Source organism: Rhineura floridana, chromosome 2 (assembly GCF_030035675.1).
Source record: "Rhineura floridana isolate rRhiFlo1 chromosome 2, rRhiFlo1.hap2, whole genome shotgun sequence".
Lineage (NCBI taxonomy): Eukaryota > Metazoa > Chordata > Lepidosauria > Squamata > Rhineuridae > Rhineura > Rhineura floridana.
This window is the reverse complement of record NC_084481.1, coordinates 166,342,617-166,365,965: the sequence shown is the minus strand read 5'-3', so window position 1 is coordinate 166,365,965 and position 23,349 is coordinate 166,342,617. Positions and strand designations below refer to the sequence as shown.

Here is a 23,349-nt window from a genome sequence, read left to right as displayed (position 1 = left end):
CATTATTTATTTATTTAATTTATTTATTTATTTAATTTAATTTATATACCGCCCTAAGCCAAAAAGGCTCTCTGGGCGGTGTACATAGAGGATATCAAAGTTATCTTGTTATTAATGTTATTTAATAAATACTATTTTGGTTTACCGAAGGCCTGATACTTGGCTGGGGTTTCACAGACCAGAAGGGAGGGTAAGGTAATAACCAAGGCTGAAGGGAAACAGTAACAAATGGTGGCAGCGGTGAAGAGGAGAAGATAACATTATAAGTATCCAGAGCAACCCCGAGTTATGAGTTATCTGCATTGATACAACGGGGTTGGGAACAGCATAGGCACACAGTCACAAATGTAACCGGACAGAGAGACTCAGGCAAGGTCTCTGGGAACATTGGTTGTAGAACGTGACTGGTGGTGCTGCCTAGCAGGGGGATCTATTGAGATCTGTGCTAGAGCGGAGAGAGAAACCATAAAAAGGACAGTCCGGACTGGTGGAGTCCCTGGTGGTGCCTAGTGAAAGGCAGTAGCCACGAGCAGGTAGGAACCTGACAGGGAGAGCCAGGGAAGGGCATCAAAGAGCCCTTGCATGTTCTTTTATCTCTAAAACTATGGACTCCTTTCCCTACAATTAAACGCAAGTAGTTAAACCAAACTGACCACATAATGTTTCTTCATACACCCCCTTTCAAAGCAGCCACCTGTGGAGATAGGGACATGCATATTGTTGATCTTATTGATTCTATGTAGAACCATGAAGCATACAGTATTCCTTTTCCTCCAGAGATTTTATTTTAAAAAGAACAAGAACAACTTTACCTGTGCATATTTGTTTTTTACTATTCCGTTTACATGGCAAGAACTTATATATTAACTAAAGTTTGTCAAAAGGTGCCAAATAGCTTAAGACAGTTGCGGATGCAAGTTCTCTTTAGTAAAAATATACAAGTTATTCAAGGAAGTTGCATATCTTCAGTCCTCCTGGGTGCTCTGTATAAGGCAGCAATAAGGTGATTAACCCCATTTAACATTAAACTAAACCCCTACTGCCATGAACATTGAGTGCAAATGTCAGATTCCCTCCCCCATCAAATAAAGCATAGACAATATGATAGTGTATGTCATTAACTTAGAATGCTCAGAGGAACTAGAGGACACTTTGCCATCAAATGGAAGACAAGCCATTCAGACTTGTTGAACAAGTATTAGCCCAACTACTGTGCTTCAAAATGTACATGATTTTTTTTAAAAAAAGGTCAGCCTCTTCTACACTATAAACATTTAATTCAAAGAGATGACTTTGCAATGTAGAGTTAATCCTGTTACAGAACCCTGGCAAGTATTCCTCTTACATAGTGGGTTATTCCTTACTTTAAGGCTGCCAACATCTGTAATCAAACCGCTTCGGCCCAAATAAATTTTACAACATTTTTCTTCTTAAATCATAATGATCCCTGAAGATGGACAATCACATAAGCGTAAGTGTTCTGCTAGCGGGAAAGGTGTTGTTACATATAGAATAGTTTCACCGATTCCTGGCTTCCTTTGTAGCCTTAATGACAACATACGACACCACTTCAAGTCCATGGACCACTGTTATCTTGACATTAATCCAAGCCTTGAATTTCCTTCTCCTGGTAGGCTAGCAGCATAGAAGATACATGTATCACACCTCTTGTCTCTCTCTCATGGAAAAAAGATATGACTGAGCAATCCATCAGGCAAATTTTTTCTTTGTGGCTGTGAATCTCTCCATATACTAAAAAAAATGGACAACATTAGTTTGGTGGAAGGAATGCAACACAAGTGAAGTTGAAGTTTTCTATATGGGCAAGTATGACCTTTGTAGAGATTCTCAAGGATGTTTCCAATTCAGCGGTTTTTTATACTAACCAATTCAAGATCATGGGTTGTATCCTGTTAGTCCTACTTAGAGTAGACCCACTGAAATTAATGGACATGCCTAACTTAGGTCCATTAATCATATAATTGGAAGGGGCCTATAAGGCCATTGAGTCCAACCTCCTGCTCAATGCAGAAATAAAAATTAAAGCATTCCCAACAGGTGGCTATCCCCACTGCCTCCTGAAGGCCTCCAATGTTGGAGAGCGAACCACCTCCCTAGGTAATTGGTTCCATTGTCATACCACTCTAACAGTTAGGATGTTCTTTCTAATTTCAGCTGTCTACTCAGAGAATGACTTAATTGGTTACAATACCATGATCTATACTGGCCAAGCAAATATCATTGTTTTATAAATAAAATATTCTAATGTACAGCAATTGATAGAAACAAACAACTTTTCAAAGTAGGACCCTGGCACTTACTCCAAACAAACTAAAAAGCAAAGAACTCATCTCTGATATTTTCCATCTATGATTAACGTCCAGTGATGACATCAGTACACCATTAGTTTGATGAAGCAGCAGATCCAACTCACCATGTTACCTCCTTTCCCAGGTGTCTTATAAGATGGATTCATAGCTAGTTGAAACAATGCTACTACTTGAACTAAGACATTGCCTGGCTTAGTGTGAACATGCAGGTTCCTAGAGAGCTGATCACAGCTGCTGCACTCCACTCCAGTCCTTTTAACTGCCAGGCTGACTTAAATTTTGGCCGAGCATGTCATCCAACCCATACAAACTCTCTCCAGACTCAGCATGAGCCCAGGTTCAGATGACACGCTGAGCCAAGCTCTGGCTTAGCACAGGGCAGCACGGCAACAAAAAGGACCGGGAAGGAGCAAAGCAACTGTGAGGTCCTCTCCAGGAACCTACACATTTGCCCCAAGCCAAAGTTTGGCTTAGCGTGACATGCAAACCAGGCCTCTCTTGGATCTGATCCAAAGGTTTCAAATCAGAGGTTTTAATTGACAAGAGTCTTGAACAACAGCCTACATGAAATAATGCTTGTGTGAGTAAGTTATCTTAACTAGAGACACTGCACCCCTCTTCTTTTTATTGTAGGCTGATTTATTTATTTATTTATATTCCACCTTTCCTCCAAGGAGCTCAAGGTGGCATCCAAATATGGTTCTCCCCTTCCTGATTTTTTCCTCACAACAACCCTGTGAGATAGGATAAGAGACAGTGACTGGCCCAAGATCACCCAATGAGCTTCATTACTAAGTGGGATTTGAACCCTGGTCTCCTAGGTCACAACCTAGCACCCTAACCATTATACTACACTGGCTCTCAATTCAGAAATACACTGTAATATTCATAACTGGATACAAGTATATATCACCAAGGCCTGACAGATACTTTGGAACCAGATATAATGAGAGGCAAAGAGCTAGTCTGGACTTTTTTTCCTGATTTCATTTCCCAAATGGCCCTTATTTTCCCAAAGCCTATTGGTTTATTTAAGGTAGAAAAGGGGAGGGGAAAGAAAGAGAGGGAGAGACCCTACAAACCTTGTCATATCCATCCAGTTCTCGGAGTTTCTTGATCTCAAAGAGATTACCCTCTACAGCAAGCAGGGAGATCTGAGAATCACTGAGAATACTTTGAGGAAGCACACTTAGTTCTAAACAGTTCTCTTCCAGACGCAGGACCTTGAGGCGTGGACAGTAAGATATCTGCGAGGAGATCTGGGAAATCTATCATGCACAAAAAGGTGCAAGGAAAAAGTTATTGTTCTGTCACTGCTACCAACAGCTCTTTTAAATTTCTTTTAAAAAACAAGTCTCTGTTACAAAGTATCCCATATCCCACAGATTTTCGTTTAATTTACATTAGTCATCCCTCGATGCTAGACAGCAGGTGCTGAATATGTACTGAATAGGCCCTAACTAAAATGCAGTTGTGCATAATTCTCAACCTTCTACTGATTAAATAAAGCTGTTCAAAATCTTGATACACAAAACTGGGTAGTTAGGACGGACTTGCTGTAGGTAGCCAAGCCACAGCAGCAATTAACACCAAGAGTTAAATTTCAGGATTCCAATACTGAGTTTGAGTGCAGACACATTTACAAATGTCACAGGGCCATGAATTTACTAGTTCCCCATTTCCTGTATTACCAATGCTAAATAGAGGGAACGGGACTTGAGCTACATATTTGATTGAACAGGATGTCTATGTTTTGTCCATCATGACTAGCATCAACTCAGTGCTTTGGTGTGAACTTCTCATCTTATTAACAGGATTACAAATGTTTCACTGTATTTTAAAACATGAAGACATAAAATTTTGCTACTAAAGTTGTCATTTCAGCTTGAACAAAATGCAGGTTCAAACTCACTTTCTATTACAATACTAAGCAAAAAAAAAGTCTTCAAGTTAGACATAATTTCAAGCAATCACAATGTTATTTTTGCTAGTAAGCTGCCTCCAATGGGTTATACCGAATGATGTGCAACACTGGGCCCATCTCCCTCCTCCCCTTGCACCTCCCCCAAAAGTCTCTCTCCTGAACATTGTGTGCTGTGTCCAACGGGGTTGCAGTGGGGGTGAGGGAATTGTTCATGCAAGATTTAAGGTGATTTCTTCTCTCCCATACTAGCCCCATCAGACACAGCACAGTCAGTGTCCTTTTCAATCCCTCTAGAGAGCTTTTTGGAAGCTACAAAGTGGAAGAAAGGGAACAGGAAGATCAGTCATATGAACTGTCTTCCACTTGCACATGGTTGGATGCAACACCCTGGGCTCCTTCTGGGAGGAAGGGTAGGATATAAATTTAGTAAGTAAATAAATAAACACAATGTCTCCCTCATTTGTGAAGTGCACCTAAATTGCCATTAAAAATGTATCATTCTAATAGAATTGAAAAAAGACTAGTTGAGGAAAGATGTAATGTTCAAAGCATTAATCCTACAGAAATGAACTCTGCCCCCCAACAAATGGAAAACTGTACTAGAAAGTAGAGAATAACATAGCAGGATTTCCACCAACACAATCATTTATTGCAAACAAAGCAATAAATAACTTGTTAAATTTTGCTTGCAGAATTAAGTGGGATTCCCACGTCAGGAGTATTTTAAGTGACGTCTATGTTGAGGAGCTCCTTCCTCCTTAACATATATACCTACAAAACCAGTTTCCAGACCTGGTTCTGATTCAAGTTCAGTTCAATAGCCTGCAGCTCCCCAACTGTGTCTGGCACACTCTGGATCTGATTTCTGGAGAGATCCACCACATCTAGCTGACGAAGACTGCAGAGCTGGATAGGTACAGTTCGGAGCTTGTTTCCAGAAAGGCTCAGAGTCTTTAGTGCTGCAAGTTGTCCAAATGCAGCCGGTAATTGTGTCAGTTGGTTACTGTTCAGATGTAAAGCTTCTAGCTTTTTCAATTTGCACAGCTCTTCAGGTAATGCAGCTAGCAAGAAATTATGAGCAGAAATAAAATCAAGCTGTTCATTAAATTATCAAGAACAACCTTTGTCAAATAACATAACACCCCATGCAATTAGGATTTTAGATAGTCACATTTTTGTTTCGCAATAGGTCAAGGTCAAGGTACAGTTGCCTGGATTAGCATACAGGCTCCACCTTCCCTTTGGAATTCTAGATGTTTGGACAAAGAGGGAGAAGAAGCTGGGCACGATTAAGGGAAATTATTCAAGTTAAGGGCTTGTTGCAGAAGAGCACATTTCAACAAGACAGGATAATTTCAAGTATCTTAGCAACGTGCAATTGTAATGGTGACAAATTAAATATTTGCTACCTTGGAAGCATCCTCGTTGTGAAGTGTCAGGAGCTTTTAGTTAATGTATTGAGTTATCTCCTTTTATTATTTTGGAGGGAAAGGATGGAATTTAGGAATTCTAGTAATTTAGGTTTCAATCCTAAACATGTTTTCCTGTCAGTAAGACCTACTGAAACTATGGGAATTACTTCTATGTAGATCTGAATAGAATGGCTCTATAAGTGCACCATATTCAGCAAATTGATAAGATATTTAAAGAAGTCATACTTAGTTTGTTGTGATTTAGAGCAAGGCTTTTCAACACAAAGAATTTTCCCATTAGCGGTGGTAGGACCTCAATCTTATTGTTGGACAAGTCTATTGTTCTGAGATTACTTGCAAGTTTCTGCAGATCTTCAGGAAACTGAAAAAACAATTCAGAAATTATAAGATAATTCCAGAGAGCCACAAATTATATTAAGTATACACAGGCAGGCAATTTAGTAAAAGCTGCAGGTGAGGGACTTTTTGGACTTATAAGATTGTGACACATAATTATAAAAATTATGTTGTGTGAAAGTCTCTCCCAAGATTGACGATCAGAATGAAGTATTTCATATTATGCATAATTAATTTAGTGAATTGATCATCGCAAGTTGTAAAGCCCATAGGTAACTTAACCAATGCAATAACTTATCCATTCACATTTCTTTTTAAACACTTGCAGAGCAATCCAATTCAGGATGCTGGCAGGAGTGAAGGTGGCAGAAGTGGAGCCAGCTGAAGGGGCTGCCACATCCAACTGCCCTTCAGGAGCCGCTCAGAGAGGAGAATGCTGGCTGTGCCAGCAGGGCATGGCAGAAGAAAACAAAATGCATGTTTCCTTCTGTCACCCATTCCCAGAGTATCAGTTGCCAAGACGGAAAGCTGCAGGACTAAGCCAAATGGGCTCAGGATGCAACGTAAGACCCCCTCCCCTTGGTTCCACCCCAACATGCCCCTGGAATGCTCTTTTTTTGCCTGGGTGGTAGCAGAGTTCCCCCATGGCACCACCCAGGAGGACTTCTGCTGGTGCTGTCAACACCTTTCCTCCTCCACCACAGCTATACCGCATTCAGCAGCCCCTCAGCCCACTGTATCTAGGAGGTGGATTGCACGCGAAGGCTATGTCACTTGGTCTGAGTAGCAATTGTCTTAATGTTGCAATCCTCAACACATATATTGGGGAGTAAGCCCTAGTAAAGCCAAGAAGGATTTATTTCTATACCTAGGATAAGGTACAGGTGCATTAATTGGCGGGAGTTGGCTGTATGAAATATATATCCCCGCACAGAAATAAAGAAGGATGAGCTTGGTAAATCCATTGAGAGTATCTGGATTAAAATGAATGGGGCAAGTAATAAAAGGAATGTGGTGCTTGGAGTCTACTACCGACCACGCAATCAATGAGAAGACAAAAATGTAACTTTTGAAAAGCAAATTGCCCATGTTTCAAGAAGGCATGATGTAGTAGTAATGGGGGACTTTAATCATCCCGCTATCTGTTGGGAAAAACTCTGCCAAACACAGCCCCTCCAAGAAATTTCTGGCTTGTGTTGGAGATAACTTTCTCGTACAGAATGTGGAGGAAGCAACTAGAGGATCAGCTATCCTGGACTTGATTCTAACCAGTAGAGATGATTTGGTGGATGAAGTAGCAGTTACGGGAACTCTGGGGGAAGTGGCCACACCATACTTGAATTCTGGATTTTAACAGAAGCAAAAGCTACGAGTAGCCATACACACACCCTGGACTTCGGGAAAGCTGATTTTCATAAACTCAGAACAACTGTAAATAAGGTTCCATGGCAAGTGACCCTAATGAGAAAAGGAGTCCAAGATGGGTGGGAGTTTCTAAAAAAGGAAATTCTAAAAACGCAATGGCAAGCAATTCCAACAAGGAAAAAAGGGGGGGAAACAGAAGAAGCCAATGTGGCTTCACAAAAAGCTTAGAGATGACCTGAAAACAAAAAGGGACACATACAGGAAGTGGAAGGAAGGCCAGGCCACAAAGGAAGAGTGCAGGCAGGTATCACAGAATTACAGGCATGGCGACAGGAAGACTAAAGCTGAGAATGAGCTGAGGTTAGTGAGAGATGCTAAAAGCAACAAAAAAGCTTTTACTATGGACGTACCTGAAGAAAAGAAAGGGCTGCACAGCTACTCAATGAGGATGGCAAAATGACAACAGATGATAAAGAAAAGACAGAAGTGCTCAATTCATACTTTGGCTCAGTCTTCTCCCAAAAAAGGGTCTATGACCCTCCCGGGAAACATGAAGTAGAAGGGGTAGGATTGGACCTTAAGACTGATAGACAAACAGTCAAGGAATATCTAATCACTTTGAACGAGTTCAAATTGTCAGGGCCCGATAAACTGCATCCTAGAGTATTGAAGAACTGGCTGAAGAACTCTCAGAACTGCTGTCTATTATCTTTGCGAAATCATGGAGGACTGGTGAAGTGCCGGATGACTGGAGGAGAGCTAATGTTGTCCCTATCTTCAAAAAGGGTAAGAAGGAGGAACTGGGGAACTACAGACCAGTCAGCCTAACATCAATCCCTGGAAAAATTCTGGAGCAGATTATAAAGCAGTCAATCTGTAAGCACCTTGAAAACAATGCAGGGATTACTAGGAGCCAACATGGATTTATGAAGAACAAATCCTGCCAAACTAATCTTATCTCATTTTTTGATCGGGTAACCTCCCTTGAAGACAGTGGGAATCCTGTGGACATAATATATCTCGACTTCAGCAAAGCTTTTGACAAAGTGCCCCATGATATTCTGATCAGCAAGCTAGCTAAAAGTGGGCTGGATGGAACAGCTATCAGGTGAATCCACAGTTGGCTCTAGAATCGTAATCAAAGAATGCTTATCAATGGTTCCTTCTCAAACTGGGCAGAAGTAACAAGTGGGGTACCACAGGGCTCGGTTCTGGGCCCAGTGCTCTTCAACATTTTTATTAACAACTTGGATGAGGAGGTACAGAGCACGCTTATCAAATTTGCAGATTATACAGAATTGGGGGGCATAGCTAATACCATGGAAGACAGAAAGAAAATTCAAAGGGACCTTGATAGGCTGGAGAAGTGGGCTGAAAACAACAGAATGAAATTTAACAGGAATAAATGCAAAGTTCTACACTTAGGAAAAAGAAACCAAATGCACAGTTATAAGATGGGGGATACTTGGCTCCACAATACAATATGTGAGAAGGATCTTGGAATTGTCGTTGATCACAAACTGAATATGAGCCAAGAGTGCGATGTGGCTGCAAAAAAGGCAAATGCTATATTAGGCTGCATTAACAGAAGCATAGTTTCAAAATCACATGAAGTATTGGTTCCTCTCTATTTGGCACTGGTTAGGCCTCATCATGAGTACTGCATTCAGTTCTGGTCTCCGCACTTCAAGAAGGATGCAGGCAAACTGGAACAGATTCAGAGGAGGGCAACAAGGATGATCAGGGGACTGGAAACAAAGCCCTATGAGGAGAGACTGAAAGAACTGGGTATGTTTAGTCTGGAGAAGACTGAAGGGGAGATATGATAGCACTCTTCAAGTACATGAAAGGTTGCCACATAGAGGAGGGCCAGGATCTCTTCTCGGTCGTCCCGGAGTGCAGGACACAAAATAATGGGCTCAAGTTGCATGAAGCCAGATTATCAGAAAAAGCTTCCTAACTGTTAGAGCCATACGACAATGGAACCAATTACCTAGAGAGGTAGTGGGCTCTCTGATACTGGAGGCATTCATGAGGCAGCTGGACAGCCATCTGTCGGGAATGCTTTGATTTGGATTCCTGCATTGAGCAGGGGGTTGGACTTGATGGCCTTATAGACCCCTTCCAACTCTACTATTCTATGATTCTAATTAGAAGCCATTCAACTCACATGTATATATGCTTGTTATCCCACAAATCTATTAAAATAGTTTTTCAAAATATAAAAATTCTTCAAGGCACAAATATTTTTATCTCTTGCATTTTGCACTATAAAATAAAAATTATTTGTGGCACGTGTTTATGAAATAGGTATTTACCTCAGAAAGGCCTTTTCCTGTCAGCTGGAATACTCCTGTTTTCTGGGCTGTTTCCAAATGCGCTTTTAAGGCACTGTTTCCCATCTTCCTGCTTTGGTGTCAGAAACTGACAAATGGTTGTGGCACAAGTCCAGCTGAATCACTTTCATTCACACCACATTAGGCAACACGAGTTTATTTTCTATTAAAAGGTAAGACCTGTTTTAATCTTTTAGTAGCTGTTTGTTTTAAATGTCTTTAATTACTTGTTTTTAACTGTTTTATTGACAATTTAAATTTTTTGTAAACTATTTAGAGGTCTTTACATTGAAGTGGTATATAATTTTTGTTAAATAAATAATTTTTTTATTATTATTATTACTACTACTACAACTGATTAAATTTCTATCCTGCCCTTCCTCCAGAAGAAGCTCAGGGCAGCACAACAAGGGACAAAACACTAAAAATGTCTTTAAAACATTTTTAACAAACAATCTTTAAAAGCAATTCCAACACAGACACAGACTGGGGTAAGGTCTCTACTTAAAACCTTGGGCCAGCCTAGAATGTGGCACAGGAGCAAAAAGGACTCGGGAAGGATCAAAGTCCTGGTAGTCCATAGTTTGGTTATAAGGAAATACAAATCATCACACAGGAGAGTGAGTGCAAAGGTACTTGCACAAAAAGTTCTAGCAGATGTCCCTCAACCAACCTTGCAAACTGCATTAAAACAATGAGGCAGTACAAAAAATATTTGTGTATTAATATGGCTTTGATAATCATCCCTGAAAATCCTAGATTAACATCAAGCAATGAGTAACGGAGATAAATGCTTTCACAGTCCTAAGCAAACAAAAGACAAGGATCCAGAGCACCAGAAGGTAGTATTTATCTCCTCAGTATTCCCAAATTTGCTTTCATCAATCCCATCTACCCGACAAAATACTCTCACTGCAAACAAGCAAATAAGGGTTGCAGATAGGACCTCATATAACCTGTTTCGCTTCCTGGACATTCAAATATATATGTATAGCAAAAACTGCAGTCTGCGTCTGTGTTGGAATTGCTTTTAATATGTTCTTAAACCTTTTTTTAAAATGTTTTTAATCTTAGATAATGTTTTAAAAGCTTTTTTTTAAAGAAACGTTTTTAAAGATGTTTTGTTTTAATGTGTTTTAAAGTTTGTTTTTATGATGTTTTAAAGTTTTTAGTGCTTTTGTTTGCCACCCCGGGCTCCTGCCAGTAGGAAGGGTGGGATATAAATAAAATAACAAATAAATAAAAACCCCTTTTCACCTAATAATAGTGTTTAGACAGCATATCTTGGCTCTACCGAACCAGGTTTTATAAATCCGCTCTTGAGGTCGCCTCCTCACTTCTCTCAGTTGGAGCTCAGTTGGTGCAGACAGGCCCGATCTAAGGAGAACAAGCCCAAATCCAGGTACCCTACCTTCTACCACCTCAGCAGGCGATAGAAAAAGAAGAATCCCACTCCACTGAACTTTTAACTTCCACACACGGCTATTAAAGCCCGGATGGGGGGCGGGGGAACAACAGATCCTCTGTCTAGAGCAAAACGATGTAAGGCTATATCCAACCCATTGGACTTGACCCACTGAAGTTAATGGACACAGATACATTAATTTCAGCTGGTCCACTCTGAGTATAATTTTCTTGGATACAATCGAGGCGGACTAGGAGCGGTGAGGAAAAAGCAGACCGGCATATTTAAGATGGGCGTTGTCCAAGTTACCCCACGTTAGTTATTTACCATTATTCAGAAGTCAATCACATTGAGTTCAGTGGGACGATGGCTACAGCCTTCAGCATACTGGTTTGGAGTAGGAACCATCATATTCAAATAAGACTTACTTTCGACTATACATGCAGAGGTGGGCTGCCCGGCCGCACTGCCATACAATCTAGCTGGGTGTTAGTTCCCAGGGACAACTATATTTGGGTAAAGCTACTACAAACTTTCCTCTCTTAGTTTGACTTTCCTAAAAGGAAGAAGGATGGGAACAAGGGCTATTCTCAGGAGAATGACCTAATGCAAGCACCTGACTCTACTTACCTGTAACCACCGTCGCCGCTGCTTCGCATCCTAGCAACAAGCACACGCAGTATAAGAAACACCATCCACGCTATTTTGATCCCCCATGGTGAATCACAAGACCCAGATGAAAGCCGAATCCGCACTATAACAGGAATAATGGCGAACCCTCCGCCCGGAATAAACAGCTTGGGTCCTCCGGGGCTGGACGTTTCCCAGCTTGCCAGATTCACTTCCGCCACAAACAATATGGTGGGATCACACTTTTTCGTTCTCTGAATTCCAGTGGCTTCATTATGTCAAGGTGGCCCATCTACCGCAGCCGGCATGGCTAAGCAAGTACTAATGGGGGTTACATTGGGATTGCATCTCTTAAATGGGAGAGTTCTTTACTCTCTGCAGCAATAGAAGCAGTCCCTTCCTTCTTTTTTGCTGCAGAGTCTACTATGGTGATTAGCCGGTTTCCCACACTCAAGATGGCGGCGCGAGTTTCAAAGAAAGCGAAAGGTGGGATTTGCTAAACAGCCAAAGCGCGCGCGAAAGTTTTAGGTCAGCGCCAGAAGCTATCACTGCTATGGCTTCTTCAAACCCTTGGGATGCTGTGCAGCCGTCGGCGGCTGGGCTGCTACTAACTCGGTGCCTGTCCGCGGGAGTGGTGTCCCAGGTGAGATTGTTCGTTCACTCTCTTCTCTTCACCCGTATTGTATAACTATGCTCGCATTGTAAACTGTAATCTGAAATCTTTTTATTTCAACGCGACCTTACGATTTTTCTCTTTTGCAGCCCTGCTACATGTGTTCATTTGGAAAATAGCCATTTTTATTCCTAGTCTTGTCTCACCCTTTGCTTTAAAGTATATCTAGGTGGATTTACTTTGAAATAGGCATTATTTAAAGTATTTAAATTTCCACCATAAATGTGTAGCTATAATTGCATAGCTGTCAGTTCTTGTATCTATTTAGACCATCTGGATCGAGTTCTGTTCCTAAACAAGAAAATGTTTTTTTTTTCATTTATAGCTTGTTTCTTCATAAAGACTGTGCATGTTTTATATGTGGTGGATATGTGATAAGGTAACTCAGTTTTGGAAACTTGTTTTTAATAAGTACCTTTATTCAACAAAACAGTTGTTTGTTCACCTCAGCTTTATTAACTTCTTCATTAAAACCAAAAGGATTGTCTACACAAGGAACTGATCACTTTCCTTCTTGTTGCTGCCGGATGAGTTATTGTGCAGCACTGGAAAATACTGGACAATGACATTCCTGGAGGGAACGAGCGTGGACTTCTGCATTAATGGAAAAGTTAATAAATCAAGCAAGGGCTTTGAATGATCACAGAAGTACACATGATTTTTTTTGAGATATGGTATCCGTTCATAACTTTTGCATCTGAGAATAGACAAAACTGGAATCTACCATTGACACATTAACAACTTTGGGTTGGTGTTATTTTTAAATGCGGCTTGTTCTCATGTCCATCCTATGGGGGGGAGGGTTATGTGTTATATCCTGCTATTTGTTATTGGAAAATTCAATAAAAAACATTAATTAAAAGAAAGACTCTGCAAGTTTTATATAAATACTTCAGGGCTGATCCAGTCAGCAGTGTTTGCAATGCCCATGGGTGGAAAATTCCCATAGGTTCAGTAGAACTCTTTTTGTTCCTCCCCTGCTTCATTGCAAACTGGTAGCCTGAGATGATGTTTGGGGTATTGGAGTGGGGGAGTCAATGCATGTGTAACCGTTGAGCCAGAGCTAGGGCAGCCTTTACCAATTGAGTGCACTCTAGATGTTTTGAACTACAACTCTCATCAGCCCTGTGTTTGCTGGGGCTGGGAGTTTTAGCCTAAAATATCTGAAGGGCACTTGATTTAGTTGGCAAAGGCTGAGTTAGGGATTCTCTTCCAACTCAAGCAAAGTACTCTGTGCCTTCCAATGTCGTATCTGACCCTCTCAACTAGTCCAAGAAAGTGCATGCTGTAATAAACCTATTAATTTTGAAGGTGCCATAAGACTTCTTGTTGCTTTTACTTCTATACAAGTTGCTTTGGTTCCAGAGCTTAAGTCAGTTACCCAAAGTGGAACATAGGAAACTGTGTTACACTGAGTCAGACCATTTGTCCATCTTGCTGAGTAGTCAACACCGACTGGCAGTGTGCCCCTCCAGAGTTTCTGACAAGGCTATCAGAGTCTGCAGACATTCCATTCCCCTAACAGTCCATGAAGTTGCATGTGAACTCCCCCTGTGTTGGACTGATTGATGCCCAGTAAATCTTAAGAAAAAATAAAATGTTTGAAGAGGCCTTCCTTTAAATATTTAAGGTATGCCTATTCCTACTCTGACACTACTAGGTAGTGTCTTGTGGCAGAGCTTCAGAGAGCAACTGGCAGTTTTAATGCAGGTTCTTGTGCTTGGTTGCCAGAGTGCCCTCTTTCTTATTGTACTACAGATTTGGGAGTTGGGTTCAATTTTAATTAATTAATTAATTCAAAAGCAGAAAGGATTTGGATGTTAATCACACATACTAAGGATGATTTTCCTCTACTTCTTGCAAATATGTTTTGAAATGTACCAAAGATCATCTTGGGTTGCAAAGATTGACCAAACAGAAGAATGATACCAGAATTTCCAGGTAGCTGTTTTTAGATGCTTGTCATTTCAATAGCATTGATTTCATATTTGGTGAGCACAGTAAAAATAATCAAATGGGAGGAATGCAGTCTTGTCCCCTAATTCATTAGCTCCTGAGGAATAATGGATGCAGTGTATTGTCTTTCACAGTTAAACTTGTGGTCATGCAGCCTGATTCCAAGGATGTTTTTAGGGAGTTCAGTGGGGCTTATTCCTAAATAAGTCTGCCATCCTCACCATGTCTACTCAATAGTAAATCCTATTGATTTCAGTGGAGCTTACTCCCAGGTAAGTAGGGTTAGTATTGTAGCCTATGTGTATTTAAGACTGGAAGCCTAATTTCAAAGAAGCGCAAGTTGCATATGTTTGTTGTCAATTCTCATGTTTCTGTTGCAAGGAGGCTGTGGACATATGTGGAAAACCAGCTCCTTGTTTTGTTCACCTCTCAGAAGCAGAACAAGTTGCAGATCTACAAGCTGAACTCAGCCAGGTAAAATAATCTTTCAGCATTGGAATAGGCACGGTACTGATTAGCCATATATAAAATTTTCTTGGCGTTGTAACGTATGGTTTCATAATGGTGAAACAGTATTCTAGTAACATAAGATCATAGACTTGGAGGGAATTTGTAGGCCATCTAGTCCAACATCCAGTTTACTGCAGGAAATCCAGAGCTAGAGCATTTCTAACTAATTGCTGTCTGGCCTCTGCTTGAAGACCTCTAGTGAGGGGCAGCACACCACCTCCTTATGAAACTTGTTCTATTGTTGAACTGCTCTTACAGTTAAGAACTTTCTTCTAATGTTCAACTGAAACCTTTCCTGTAACTTATGCCCAATAGATCTAGTCCTGCCCTTTGGGACAGGAAAGAACAAATCTTTAATCCCAATCATCTTAGTTTCCATACGCTGAATTTCTTCTAATATATCCTTCTTAAATTGTGGTGCCCAGAACTGGACACAGTTTTATACATGGGGTCTGACTAGTCCAAAATAAAGTGGAACTATTATTACTTGTTAGAAACTGTGGTTCTATTAATACATCCTAAAGTTATATTAGCATTTTTTGCAACCCCATCACACTGCTGACTCATGTTAGCTTGTGATCAACTACAATCCTAAGATCTTTTACACATGTACTACTGCAAAGCCAGGTATCCCTATACTATACCTGCACATTTGATTTTTTTTTTTGGCTTGGTTGATTTCAGAAGAAACACTTATCAACTGAACAATATCTTTTGAAATCAATGTTAGAAATTTCTTAGTGAAGACTGGCTCTGCCTTCTCCTTGTTTTTTGGCACCTAAATACCCAAAGAATTAGAAAAGCACACCTATCCAAAGGCTTAACAAATTATCACACATAATTCTCTTGAAGATATAATCCATAATTCAGTGATATTTTTTTATTTGGTTTTGTGACTTGGCTATTGGAAATTATATTAACTAGGAATGTAGCCTGTAATGCTTCTACCTAGTACAGAATATAAACAAACTATTACAGATTATGAATAGAAGAATTCTAGAATCATTTAGTTTGCTGTTGTTGTCATGTGACTTCAAGTGGACTACGACTTATGGTGACCCTATGAATCAGTGATCTCCAACAGCATGAGCTGTCGTGAACCACCCTGTTCAGATCTTGTAAGTTCAGGTCTGTGGCTTCCTTATGGAATCAATCCATCTCTTGTTTGGCCTTTTTAATGTTCACCATTTTCTAGCCAGATCACAATATCTGAAAAAAATGCCTTTTCTATAGTTTGTATAATGAGAGTTTGGATGTTGGCAAACAGAAGAACGCTGTTAGACTGAAACTCTTACTAAAGCTGGAACTAAGGTATGATAATTGAACTCTTTTAAGGAAGAGACTGGATTTCAGTTAGTAGATGCAAACTAAGCTTCCCTCAAATCATACTAGAAATAAAAATATGTAGTGGCTCTTGAAAGCATAGAAGAGTTAATTTTTTTCCCTAAACAACAATTAGATGGTCAGGGTTGTTGTTGTTTTTAAAGGCAATTATAAATGCAGCTGTAAATGCATTAAACGTACTGCATGTATATAAAATGTAATTATTTCAATATGCGTAGATTAAGCTGGATACTGAAATCCTGCAGATGGAAAAAGATACAGCAGATGTTACGCATCCATTCTATCTGAGTAAGTATTTTTGTTTTAAGCTATTATCTGACCTTCCAGGAGTGCCATTAATGTAATACTGTTACTTGGACCAAGCTTCACAGCTTCATACTGCTATCGGCATTCCCATTAGAAAGATTCGTTGAATAACAAAGTTACCATCTATGAGTAAGATCCAGCATTATTTCAGTGGACACATTAGGACCTAACCCGCCTCCTCTTCTCCCTTGCAGCCCTCCATGCCCCCAAATATGTTCCCTCCAGAGCAGATTTGGGGGGCTATGAAAGGGGAGAAGTGTACCTCCCATTTGGCTGGATGACGGCTAGAGCGCAAGTGGTGAAATACATGCTGTGAGGCTGATTGGGCATGAGTAAAACATAACCGTCCCTACCGTGTGGCTGTGAGAGGAGCGAAGAAGGCCCACTTCTTTGCCGCCTTCATATCAAGTAGCTGTACAGTGGAGCTTTTCCATATTGTCAGGGGTCTGTTGACATCAGCTCCAGGAAATAGAGTTTCAGACCCTTCGGAGGCCCACTGTGAACTGTTTGCAAGGCACTTTGAGAGTAATGTTGCCCGCCTCTGTAGCAATCTTGATGCCCCATCCACATCTACTGTAGTCCACAGTGAGGTGTCCAGTGCAATGTCTGCTGCAACTTCTTGGGATTAGTTTCAGTTGGTGATGTGGACAAGGTGCTTGTGACGAATCGGTAAGCAATGTAACCTCTCGACCCTTGCCCTTCTTGGCTTATTAAAGCTTGCTGGGGGGGGTATGATTGAGTGGATCCAGGGTGTGGTCAATTTGTCTTTGTGGGAGAAAGTGGTTCCAGCCACCCTGAAAGAGGCGGTGATCCAACCTCTTCTGGAAAAGCTCACCCTGGATCTATTAGTTTGTGACAACTACCACCCAGTCGCAAACACCCCTTTTTTAGGGAAGGTGATTGAGAGGGTTGTGGTGCAGCACTTGCAAGTACTCTTGGATGAAACAGATTATCTTGACCCGTTCCAATCTGGTTTCAGGCCTGGTTATGGGACTTAATCGGCCTTGTTCACCCTGATGGGGTCGCCCTGATGGATGACCTTTATTGGGAGAAGGACGGAGGAGTGTGACAGACTTTAAAATACATTAAAACAAAACATCATTTAAAACATCTTTTTAAAAAAGGTTTAAAAACATCTTGAAAAATAATTCCAACACAGATGCAGATTGGAGTAAGATCTCTACTTAAAAGGTTTGTTGAAAGAGGAAGATCTTCAGTAGGTGCTGAGAAGATAACACAGATGGTGCCTGTCTAAAATTTAAGGGGAGGGAATTCCACAGGGTAGGTGCCACAACAGTAAAGGGCCGCTTCCTATGTTGTGTGGAACAGACCTTCTAATAAGCTGATATCTGCAGGAGGCCCTCACCTGCAGAATGCAGTGATCAACTGGGTATATAAGGGATAAGATGGTCATTCAGGTAGCCTGGTCCCAAGCTGTATAGGGCATTGTACACCAGAACCTTGAACTTGGCCCAGTAGCTAATGGGCAGCCAGCACAATTCTTTCAGCAGTAGGGTGACATGTTGGCAATACCCTGCCCTAGACAGGAGTTACACTGCCGCATTTTGCACCAACTGCAGCTTCTGGACCAACTTCAAGAGCAGCCCCTGATAGAGCACATTACAGTAGTCCAGCCTGGAGGTTACCAGTGCATAGACAACAGTGGTCGGGCTATTCCGTTCCAGAAATGGCTGCAGCTGTCTTACCAGCTGAAGCTGGTCAAAGGCACTCCTAGCCACTGAGGTCACTTCAGCCTCTAGCAACAAAAATGGAGCCAGGAGCACCCCCAGACTATGAACCTGCTCTTTCAGAGGAAGTACAACTCCATCCAAAGCAGGCAGCTGACCAATTATTCGAACTCGGGAACCACCAGCCCACAGTGCCTCCGTCTTACTAGGATTCAGGCTCAGTTTATGGGCTGTCATCCAGCCCACTACCAATTCCAGGTCTTGCATGGCCTCTCCCGATTCAGATGTTACAGAGAAATAGAGCTGGGTATCATCAGTGTACAGCTGACACCTCGTCCCAAATCTCCTGATGACCGCTCCCAAGAACTTCATATAGATGTTAAACAGCATGGGGGACAAGATGGTACATGCGGGACCCCACAGCACAACTGCTAGGGGGCTGAAACAATTGTCCAATGCTGTTCTCTGAAAACAACCCTGGAGGTAGGATCGGAACCACTGTAAAACAGTGTCTCTGATATCCATCTAACCAAGTGAGCTCAGGATACCATGGTCAACAGTATCAAAAGCCACCGAGAGATCAAGTAAAAATCACAGGGTTGCACTCCCCCTGTCATCCTGGTAAATAAGGTCATCCATCAGGCGACCGAGGGTAATTCAGTCCCATGTACTTCACAGGTGTGTGTACATCTATCCTGAAAACATTATAGCTGCAGTCCTCTATGTATTTACCTGGGAGCAAGTCCCGTTGAACACAATGGATCTAACTTTTGAGCAAACACACATAGGATTGTGCAGTGACACTTTGTTTCAAAACAGTTTCAGTGAATGTTTTCCAGAAATGTACATCTTTTAAAATTTACTTTATAATTTATAGCCATTAGTTTTTGTACACATAGTCATCTTAAATATGCTTCTTCTATAATGGTTTTCATAGTTTTTCTCCTTGTAGACCTCTGTTGGGCAAATCTTAGGTAGTTGTGTTAGGGCTAAGTGTTGCCCTGCATTAGTGGAGAATGCTCATCATTTTTTTATGTAACCCGCTTAGAGGTTTTGATGATTAAGCACTATATAAATCTTGTAAAATCAAATTCTTGCACTGCAGTGAAAGATTGGGAATGGTGAACAAATTGCCGTTTTCAGCAGTTTGTCTGCTCTTACTTGTCTTGTTATCAAAAGTTTGCAGCATTCCCTGGAACATATTTCTCAGCTGCCGCCACTTGCTTTCTAGTCTGCTTCCAAAGGAGTCTCCCAACATGATTTGCAATAGTTAGTCTTTCAGGTGTTACATGAGTCATATGCTTCTATTATACAGTTATTAACATGGCATACTACCAATATTTGCCTGTTACTCAAAGGATATCAGTAATGTTTACAAAGGACCTGCTGTCACTTCAATTCATGGCTAACTGTGACAGATTTTTATTTTATAAAAAATCTTGTATAGCTCAGAAGTGCCAGGCTCTGCAAGTGATGAACAGGCATCTAGAAGCAGTGCTGAAAGAGAAGAGGACTCTTAGGCAGAGGCTAGTGAAACCATTGTGTCAAGAAAGTCTGCCCATTGAAGCTGCCTTTCACAGGTAACAAACTGTCAGATGGCATTTTGCTTTATTTTACTTTGATTTAACATATATTAGGGAAGAGGGACAAAACAGACAGGTATTTATTGTATTTGTATACCGCCCCATAGCTGAAGCTCCCTGGGTGGTTTACAGCAACTAAAAACATTAAAAACAAACATACAAATTTAAAACATATCTTTTAAAACACAATTTAAAAAATTTAAAACAATTAAAATGAACACATGCTAAATTGCCTGGGAGAAGAGGAAAGTCTTGACCGGGCACCGAAAAGATAACAGTGATGGCCGGGCGCACCTCGTCAGGGAGATCATTCCATAATTTGGGGGCCACCACTGAGAAGGCCCTCTCCCTTGTTGCCACCCTCCGAGCTTCCCTCGGAGTAGGCACCTGGAGGAGGGCCTTAGAAGGTAGCTTAAAAAAGAAACAAAACTGTTTACGTAACATAAACTAGATTATTTTAAAGAGAAATCTCAACTAACTTGTGAGGAACAAAGAAAGGGCCACTGGCATCTTTCAGTGATCCAGGAAGGTGAAAGTTAAGGTCAAGAACTGGGAGATTTCCAAATCATTCCTGATAGACAGAACTATTGGGGGTGGGCAGGGAGAGATATTCTAGCCTGTGTGCTGGAGCGCATATAATACATGATAGAGAAGTTGCTCTGCAATGGGGAAGCTCGGCCATTATGTTAGGTACATTGAAGTTTTAAAGAGACAGACATTTTATTCTCAGGTCTTTCTCCCCAATGTGGCTAGCAGAATGTTGTTTGGTGCATAGTGATTGGAATACATTACATTGATCCTATATAAACTGCATTAGATACTTCTTTATTTCTGGACTCATTTTTAAAGTGCTGGTATTAACCTTTAAAGGCCTTTATGGTTGCGACCATGTTATCACCAAGGACCATCTGAACCTACATGAACCTGCCTGAGTCTTTTGATCAGCCTTTAAAGCCCTGCTCTGTCCTCTCCACTGGTGGTACAGTAGATAGGCCTATCTCTAGTGCCCTTCTCAGTAGTAGCATCACAGTTATGGAATGCCCCATCCTGGAGAGATCTGCAAGGGCTATGAAAACATTTTATCCTGGCAGGCATCTGACACTGCTGTTTTACTGTTTACTATTTTTATTTTTTAGTGTTTTAACTTTTAAGTGTATGCACTTAAAGTACATTTTGTGTAGAAAAGTGGGGTAGAAGTTAAGTAAAATAATGGCATCTTTCATAATTGTTCCTTAGCTTTTACACATATTCACGCTTCTGGCACATTTCTGGAGTACTTGGGCTTGATTTAGGTATATTCAGGCATATTTTAGATTTGACAAAAATGGCTTATATAAACTTAGAAACTTGATATGAATGGTTTTATCTAAATTTATTAAATAAATTAATGAGGATTTGGGAATGAAAGGCAAATGTTCTTAAACTGCAGTATTTTGAATAGTCTTTGTTTCTTTTTACCCCAGGCATGCAGTAGAATTGTTGGCTGTGGCGGTGGCTTTCATTGAAAACCTAGAAATCCATCTAAATGCAGTAAGGAGCATTCCTCAGATACCTCTAACTATGAAAAATATGGTGAGTAGCCTGTCCCATGCCTTCTACTAGCTTCCTTTAATAGTAAGCATAGTTTACAGCTGCTAAAGTTGTGGCTAACAACATGAAATCTGAGCTGAATGTCCTCAATTCAAATTTCGTCTTGGCTATAGACTCCATGGCTTGTCTTAAGTAAGCTCTTATATCTTAACTTCAGAATACCTACCTACTTTCCAGGATAGGCATGTAACATGACATAATATATGTGAAGCACTTCAGAAAAAAAGTGGTGTAATTACTTCATACTAAGCTTGTACCTGGAATTAGAGAAACTATAAATCTGTGTATTGGTCTTTTAACAAAGGAGATTCAAAGAGAAAACTACAGCATGAAACTGCTGAATTGCAATTGATGAAGAAGTTCAGTTCCATTCATTTGGTCTGAATCTTGTTATCACCAATTACTGTTACTGTGAAAGGTCACTCTGGCTGTTTTGCATACATTTCAATTCCAGTTACTGGCACAGACAGTTTTTTTTATTATTTGCATTTTGTTGCCATTTAATTCCAGTGTTTCCATTTTTTCATTGATTTGGAATATTGATTGATATACCTCCCTCTCATTAAATTCATGCCAAGTCAGGGTACAATAAAACAATTAAATACAAAACAACAATTGAAAAACAATCCAATAAACAATAAAAACAGCATATCAGAAATACAGTAGCCAGGAACTGTTCAACTGATATCAGAGCCCAGGGAAAACTTGAGTGAATAGATATGTTTTTGACAGTTGTTGGAAGCTCTCCACAAGAGATGCCTACTACTTCTCTCTCTTGATAAACCTCTGCAGGCTGCAGCATAACTAATAGGGTCTCCTCCAAAGATCTTGGTGAATAGGCAGATCTATATGGGAGAAGGCATTTTTTCAGATAACCTGGTCCTAAGCTCTTTAGGGCTTTATAAGTTAGCAACAAAACCTTAAACTTGGCTCAGTAGCAGACTGGCATTTCTTTGTGTGTGTACTATATGTCTGCTGACTGAGGATTATACATTATGCATGTGATATAGTGAACTCTAGTCTATGAAAACCTATGCCATGATAAATGTGTTAGCCTTTAAGGTGCCACAACTACTGGTTTTTGCTGCAACGCAATAATATGGCTACCCCTCAGGAAATCCTATATCTGTATGTTCTTTTCTAATACTGAAGCCATATGAAGGACTCTTTCCCTGGAGTATGTTGACAAATGCCAGGGCAGCTACATTAGTTTTACTTCTCTTGCTTGAACAACGCTCCTTGTGATTAGAACTTATGTTGCTGAAGCCTTAGCATAACATTCTAAAATATTTGTTTTCCTATTTCATTTCAGGACAGTGCACTAGCAAAAATAGACTTGCTGGTAACAGAGACAGAAGAGCTGGCAGAACATATAATGGTGTGGAGAGAGAAACAAAAGGGAATCTTCTCTGACAATTCACAGCTGACTGTTGGATCAGATTCCTGGTTCAAAAGTATATCTCTACAATAGTGCACACTCCCCCCCCCCTTCTCCTTCCCAATTTCAAGGCTACTTAGCAATTTTGTAGGTTGATAGAACACATCTGCATTTTATTCTTGCTCTCAGATTTACAACCAGTTGTGTTTGCCTTCCAGAATGATTATTTGTATGTGGAACTAGTGTTATGTAGAAATCGACAATGGATGTTAAATGGACCTGGATGTTACAAGGAATATTTTAAAGAAGCAATTTCATGATACTGCTGTAATGTCAACTTTATGTTCATATGTCTTATATTTTATAGAAAGTGAATAAACCTAACATTACCTATTTTAAAAGTGAGACCACTGTTGTATTTTGTACAAAACGTCAATTGAAATACTAGACTATAGACCCTCTGGTAGGGGTGGAGAACCTTTTTCATATTGAGGGCCAAAGTCCCTTCTGGGCAACCTTCTGGGGACCACTTGCTGATAGCAAAAGTGGACAGTTTAGCAAA

At 40.5% G+C, this 23,349-nt stretch overlaps 2 protein-coding genes across 5 annotated transcripts; one reads left to right on the top strand and one right to left on the bottom strand.

Moving 5' to 3' along the window:
- Nucleotides 1–762: 762 nt before the first annotated feature.
- Nucleotides 763–12,253, bottom strand: LRRC57 (leucine rich repeat containing 57). Of its 3 annotated transcripts, none has more exons than XM_061611288.1 (6): nucleotides 11,760–12,253; nucleotides 9,707–9,887; nucleotides 5,913–6,048; nucleotides 5,047–5,315; nucleotides 3,413–3,598; nucleotides 763–1,752 (listed from the first exon to the last, which is right to left on the bottom strand). In XM_061611288.1, exons 2-6 carry the CDS (start codon nucleotides 9,788–9,790, stop codon nucleotides 1,711–1,713), a joined length of 717 nt encoding a protein of 238 aa, XP_061467272.1. In that variant the 5' UTR covers nucleotides 9,791–9,887; nucleotides 11,760–12,253; the 3' UTR covers nucleotides 763–1,710. The 3 variants fall into 3 exon arrangements, with proteins under 3 accessions (XP_061467272.1, XP_061467274.1, XP_061467273.1); XM_061611290.1 differs by lacking the exon at nucleotides 11,760–12,253 and adding an exon at nucleotides 11,558–11,667; XM_061611289.1 differs by lacking the exon at nucleotides 11,760–12,253 and adding an exon at nucleotides 10,982–11,101.
- HAUS2 (HAUS augmin like complex subunit 2) lies at nucleotides 11,868–23,188 on the top strand. 2 transcript variants are annotated; one of them, XM_061611292.1, is made up of 7 exons: nucleotides 11,868–12,042; nucleotides 12,177–12,402; nucleotides 14,770–14,862; nucleotides 16,461–16,530; nucleotides 19,684–19,816; nucleotides 21,283–21,391; nucleotides 22,722–23,188. In XM_061611292.1, the coding sequence occupies exons 2-7, from the start codon at nucleotides 12,313–12,315 to the stop codon at nucleotides 22,878–22,880; spliced, it is 654 nt and encodes a 217-aa protein (XP_061467276.1). In that variant the 5' UTR covers nucleotides 11,868–12,042; nucleotides 12,177–12,312; the 3' UTR covers nucleotides 22,881–23,188. The 2 variants fall into 2 exon arrangements, with proteins under 2 accessions (XP_061467276.1, XP_061467275.1); XM_061611291.1 differs by having other exon boundaries at nucleotides 11,868–12,077.
- The last annotated feature ends 161 nt before the right edge of the window (nucleotides 23,189–23,349 follow it).

What these genes read in the sequence shown, in the direction of transcription:
- LRRC57 (XM_061611288.1), bottom strand. Translation starts at nt 9,790, where the DNA reads ATGGGAAACAGTGCCTTAAAAGCGCATTTGGAAACAGCCCAGAAAACA. An exon ending in CAGGAAAAGGCCTTTCTGAG is followed by an intron (nt 6,049 to 9,706) that starts GTAAATACCTAT and finishes TTGTTTTTTCAG; the next exon opens with TTTCCTGAAGATCTGCAGAA. An exon ending in TGAACTTGAATCAGAACCAG is followed by an intron (nt 3,599 to 5,046) that starts GTCTGGAAACTG and finishes TGTGCATGATAG; the next exon opens with ATTTCCCAGATCTCCTCGCA.
- HAUS2 (XM_061611292.1), top strand. Translation starts at nt 12,313, where the DNA reads ATGGCTTCTTCAAACCCTTGGGATGCTGTGCAGCCGTCGGCGGCTGGG. An exon ending in TACAAGCTGAACTCAGCCAG is followed by an intron (nt 14,863 to 16,460) that starts GTAAAATAATCT and finishes CAATATGCGTAG; the next exon opens with ATTAAGCTGGATACTGAAAT. An exon ending in TACGCATCCATTCTATCTGA is followed by an intron (nt 16,531 to 19,683) that starts GTAAGTATTTTT and finishes AATCTTGTATAG; the next exon opens with CTCAGAAGTGCCAGGCTCTG.